The 6,000-nt window shown below is 40.7% G+C and overlaps 1 protein-coding gene across 1 annotated transcript in view; it reads left to right on the top strand.

Moving 5' to 3' along the window:
- The first annotated feature begins 269 nt into the window (after positions 1–269).
- Positions 270–6,000, top strand: part of LOC138203237 (IgGFc-binding protein) — a 47,180-nt gene continuing 41,449 nt past the window's right edge. Inside the window, exons 1-2 of the mRNA XM_069157988.1 lie at positions 270–277; positions 756–832. Of these exons, the coding sequence (XP_069014089.1) occupies positions 270–277; positions 756–832 (85 nt within the window). The remainder of the gene's footprint in view (positions 278–755; positions 833–6,000) is intronic.

The following is a 6,000-nucleotide window of genomic DNA, read 5'->3' as shown; positions in this document are numbered from 1 at the left end:
CTTCAGTGTTTGCCATGATTGAAGTCTGGAACCTCTGTTGGCTGAGGCAATCAGAAGGGTGAATCAATCAGGTGGATAAGTGTAATGATGTTGAAGTCAAGTATTTGTTTCAAAATGTAGTTCCAACAATGTCAACAGAGGTAGAGCTAGATGAAGCAATATAAAGGGTTATCAGAACTGTAGCAAATACCGAGGTATTGAAGGCAGAGCAAGAAGAATGCCTAAAATATAAAAGAAAAAAATTAAGTCTGCAATGGTCATTTACCGACATGGCGCTGTAATCTGCTCATGTCAGCGAGGCTCTCCTTGTTTTAAAGCTTAGCAAGTTTTGCCAGACCCCATACTTTCATGCAGTGAACTGTAATCTGGTAATACCGGGCTAGGGTTGTCAATTTAAAGCGGACTGATCCAAATCAGCATCACATAACTTAAATTAGTGTTGTTTTCCATACGCAACTGTGAAAATCAAATCCAACAACATTTCACCATATAAACACTCTTGCCATTACTCTCCTATAATATTCAAGTCTGGCACATTATTAGGTAAAGGTGCTTAGATGGATTTTTTTTTTTTGTCATGGAATAGACAAATATTACTAAAACTGGACATGTAGTGTTCTAAATAGAACTATTATTATTATTGCATCAATAACCTGGACCTTTTATACCTAATTTGAGACAGTTATCCCACAGTGGTATCACCAGCCACAAATAACTGCTCCCAGTGGATTACTCCTCTCTGCCCTCCTGCCCAGGTGTCTGGCCCCAGGCCAAGGTCACACCAACAGGCCAGCTGCCCCTCTGCTGGGCCGCTACAAGTCGTCGTCACAGGGTTCAGTCGGGGCAGAGCACTTGTTAAGGAGCCTTCTGTCTGCACCCTCACAGTGCAAAATTCCGCTAATGCTCAATTCCTGACAGTGGACATTAATTTCTGTTTTCCTCCTGTGAAAAGTGCTGTAACACAAAGAGGTAGGCTGGTGCAGAAAAGTGGCTCAGCTGGTCATTTCTGACCATATCCTTGACAACGTTTTTTGCTGAGATGGACAAAGACTGTCCTTTCACTTTATAGAGCCACATCTTGATTCACTGCGCTCCCTATATTTTGAAGTTGGCCTCTAAGACTCAGTACATGGAAATTAGACTGTCTATCCAAACACATGATGGGGGCCCAGCAGGAGCAGAGCCACTTGGCAAGAAGGAAAAGTGTGAGCAGCGAAGCTGCCACAGGATCAGAGCTTCCTGCAGCTAAAACGGGGCTCTTGTTCCATGTACAATATGTATTCCAATGCTTTGAATTCATCCGAGACCTATGGGGCTTCAAGTTAATTGAATACATTGCAAAGCCGAGTCAGTAGCAGCAGGGCACACAGGGCATGTCAAGTGAATTTGTTAATCTTGTTGCCAGAGGCAGGTTGTACAATTGTGGTACAATCACAAATGAAGTGTGATTAGGTGCAATACATTATCATTAGGTGTGGAGGTACTGGCAACAATCAGTACAAATCAAATGACTTTTTTCTACTGGTCTGAAAAAGTAGAACAACCATTGTGTTTTGACAAAGCTCATGTCTTCAGAAGGAAAGTGTAAACTCACATGGATATACAACACCATTGCTTATATATTCTTTGGAAGAGGTAACACTTTTGTTCATCGTGTTTTTCTTGTCGTTAGAGGTCTATATCTCTACGTCATCAAAAAAAAAAATAATAATAATAATAATTAGCGAAGAGCCAACTGGAACCCTGTGGCAGTCCACAGAGACAGGAGGGCATTCACTAGATGAGGCCGCCTTCACAATTCGCACTCTGCATGTCTTGGTGCATACTGACAGCTCTATGTTGGATGACAGCACACCACATGTTTTCACCAAATCTGATATCATGCTGATTCAATCAGAGATGCTTGAAGACATCTCTAAATATGGAGTCTCTCTCACACACACACACACACACAGGCACTCAAGAGCTGTGTCTAGACGCTAACCCATTTTATTTTCCCCTTTCTTTCTTTAGTTTTTTTCCTCTTCTTTTTCTTTGTGATTACACACTTCCTTAATACAATGTCTGACTTTAAGTGATGCTTACAAAAATGAAGGGGAAATACTTGAGAAAAATCAGAACACTTTAAGATCTGCTCATATGTTTGTTTACTTATTCATCAAAAGTTCATGATAAACTATATTGTACACTTTTAATCAGGTCTATAGTCTATATCCAGGCTATTCAACTTCAAGAGCAAATGGGCCAAATAGGAAAGTTCTCGGGGCTCACGGACAATACAGAATACAATACAAGAATGTAAATTAATGGTTATAATAACTTAAATAGAGTTATGCTGCTAACACACACATAGAGGGTTTCCCTGTTCCTCCCTGTCCCCACACTATCCCATTGCCAAGGTTACCCATAAGGACTGTCTATGTCTCAAGATGCACACTCTTAATTACTTAAATTTTTATGTCTGTGGTTCAGATGTCTCAAAGTGGCTCAGAGATACTGCACATACCTTTGTTTTATTTATCAGATCGTACACATGCCAGCCGGACTTGCAGGCAGCCTCTTGGCAGCCAAATAAAACGTCAAAAGGTCCATATCCTATCCGCAGGCGACAAGTTGAACAGGCCTGGTCTATCTGTTAACCTTTCTGTGGAAACTTTACCGTCTCTGTTTGTAACATGTAATTGTGCTATGGTAATTCAGCAGTGTTCTGCATGCCAAGGTGATTGAGAATGACACTGCAGCAAAAGTTACATCTGTACACTATCCAAACAAGTTTCTGTGTATATACTGTAGCAGGCAAGCTTATTGGAGATAAACACTGAACATATAGCCAGTCCTTTCAGGACTGTGTTCCTGAGGAGGTAAAGACAGCAAGAAAATCATGTTTTGGTCCAAAGCCAGCAGTGGCAAATAAACAACACAAAGGGTCTGCATGTACCAAGAAATTTCAGGACTGCTACTATGTCATTCTTATGCCTACCTCCAATGACTAATAACCTGAAGGTACAAACTAGGATTTTGTGATGTAAAAGAGGAAGAGACAGACAAATGGACAGACAGACAGACAGACAGACAGACAGATAGATGGATAGATACTGCTCTCAAATAACCCCAGCCTGACTTTCCCTTCTCTCCTTCCCATATTGCCTTACAGGTGGATATAAAAAAGGAAGAGAGATTGGGTGACACATGCCATTTTGATGAAAATCAGTGGGGCGCAGGCAACAGTGTTTAGCTGTCATACAGCATACCAGCAGGAGAGAGGGGAGAAAAGATAGAGAGTACATACAGAGAGGAAGATAATGTACTAGTCAAAATGGCATGGAAGCAAAAGGGGATATGGACAGCAGTGAGGACACATTTTTAAAGATCATCCATGTATATTACGAACATGAAGCACTGCCATTTAAGATTCATTCTCAACACAAGTAAAACAGTTTTCAAGAATAAATAATAACTAATGATGAAAGCGAAATGCAAAGACTTGTTTACTTTGTTAGAGGTTTTCTTAATATATTGTTCTCTTCTTGCTTCGTAGTGCAAATAAACAACTAGGAATCACATGATTTTTGTGAACTGATGCCCGGGTAAGTAGATAGACACAGTCATGCTGTTTGTATACTACAGTGCATCCGGAAAGTATTCACAGCGCTTCACTTTTTACACATTTTGTTATGTTACAGCCTTATTCCAAAATGGATTAAATTCATTTGTTTTCCTCAAAATTCTACACACAATACCCCATAATGACAAAGTGAAAAAAGTTTTTTTTTTTAATTTTTGCAAATCTACCTTTTGTCAAACTCCAGGTGGGCTGTCATGTGCCTTTTACTGAGGAGTGGCTTCCGTCTGGTCACTCTACCATACAGGCCTGCTTGGTGGAGTGCTGCAAAGATGGTTGTCCTTCTGGAAGGTTCTCCTCTCTTCACAGAGCAACGTTGGAGCTCTGTCAGAGTGACCATCGGGTTCTTGGTCACCTCCCTGACTAAGGCCCTTCTCCCCCGATCGCTCAGTTTGGCCGGGCGGCCAACTCTAGGAAGAGTGACCATCGGGTTCTTGGTCACCTCCCTGACTAAGGCCCTTCTCCCCCGATCGCTCAGTTTGGCCGGGCGGCCAACTCTAGGAAGAGTCCTGGTGGTTCCAAACTTCTTCCATTTACGGATGATGGAGGCCACTGTGCTCATTGAGACCTTCAATGCTGGAGAAATGTTTCTGTACCCGTCCCCAGATCTGTGCCTTGATACAATCCTGTCTCGGAGGTCTACAGACAATTCTTTGGACTTCATGGCTTGGTTTGTGCTCTGACATGCACTGTCAACTGTGGGACCTTATATAGACGGTGTGTGTCTTTCCAAATCATGTCCAATCAACTGAATTTAGCACAAGTGGACTCCAATCAAGTTGTAGAAACATCTCAAGGATGATCAGTGGAAACGGGATGCACCTGAGCTCAATTTTGAGTGTAATGACAAAGGCTGTGAATACTTATGTACATGTGATTTTTTTTTTTTCGTTTTTGATTTTTAATAGATTTGCAAAAATTTCAAAAAAATATATTTCACATTGTCATTATGGGGTATTGTGTGTAGAATTTTGAGGGGAAAAAATGAATTTAATCCATTTTGGAATAAGGCTGTAGTATAACAAAATGTGGAAAAAGTGAAGCGCTGTGAATACTTTCCGGATGCACTGTACATACTGTTATGAGAGTATATACTGCTCAGGACACAATATATCCAAGTCACATCTCAAGCTACCATAACGACTACAGAATGATGACAATTACATCACATTTAAAACACCTAATGAAAGAATAGGAAACACACACATGAATGGTGGTCAACAACAGGGACATTTGCTTAGTCAAAATGACAGATATTCTGTCCCACATTCTGTTTCACAATTTTAAAAACAGCCATCTGTCCATTTTTGAAAAACTGACATACCTGAGTGTTAAAATCAATGCTGAAGCACTGTTTGAACAAAGTTAACAAGCAGCCAGCATACCTGGCACAACAGGAGGAACAGCATTGGTCTTAGCTCAACGCTAGCACTAACAACTAAAAACACTGATATGTCTTCATGTGTTTTCAGCAGCCTGAAGTTGGATGTTCTTATTTTCCTTTATTCTCCCCAGGATGCAGTTCTCCTAAAAAGCCCAAGGGCTTCAAAGACCCTGGACCCAAATGCTACCGTTCAACACAAAAACTGTGAAGGCCAACACAGCTTGCTGTATGTTGCTTCATTTCAATGTCTCACACCTGTGGCTGGCAGCCTTCCAATGTGAAGTCTTAAAGACAAAAGGCAGGTTGTAAAAAATCCAAACTACACTACACTGCACAGTGTACTGATATCAGTGAGGACAATAAAGTCTAAAACATCCTGCCTCCATGACATGTCCTCGTCACAAATATCTAAAGTGTTTGATAACTACACCCGGGGGAAAGTGTGTGCTTCTACATTGTGTATGGAGGATGTATATATAAAGAATAGTGTCCGAAATCAGATTTTTTTTTTTTTTTTTTTTTACTCCTCAATATCAGCCCCAAGAATCCAGTATCAGTCGCATTCCACAACAAACTTTTTTTTTTTTTTTTTTTGCAATTAATTAAAATAATTCTTTGGTATTTTCTTATTATCAAGAATAGTGTTACCGCAGAAATCCCTGAGATATTGTGATATTATTTAAAGACCATATCACCCACTCATAGTAGGAAAAGAGAAGGAGAACATGAGAATTTGGAGAAAATATAACACTATGACACTGTCAGCCACAGCCCGAGAAAGAAGTTGGAGCAGTATTGCTGCACCTTTACAGAACTTGATCACCCCAGAGGATGCTGAGTGTCTTCAGCACACTCTGATCATCCAAAAACGCCAAGCCACAATGTGACAGGTTAGAGACCCATGTCACTGCTCTCTGACAGGACACATCAGTGGCTTTGGTGTGAAGTAACATTCAAGCAGATGGAGCATAAAGTCACGCACATTATGTACTAT

This window comes from Embiotoca jacksoni, unplaced genomic scaffold, assembly GCF_022577435.1.
Source record: "Embiotoca jacksoni isolate LCO1_2020_lvr unplaced genomic scaffold, fEmbJac1.0.p SCAF_22, whole genome shotgun sequence".
Taxonomy (NCBI): domain Eukaryota; kingdom Metazoa; phylum Chordata; class Actinopteri; family Embiotocidae; genus Embiotoca; species Embiotoca jacksoni.
Note: the sequence above shows the minus strand (reverse complement) of the source record. Positions and strands in the feature narration are given on the sequence as shown.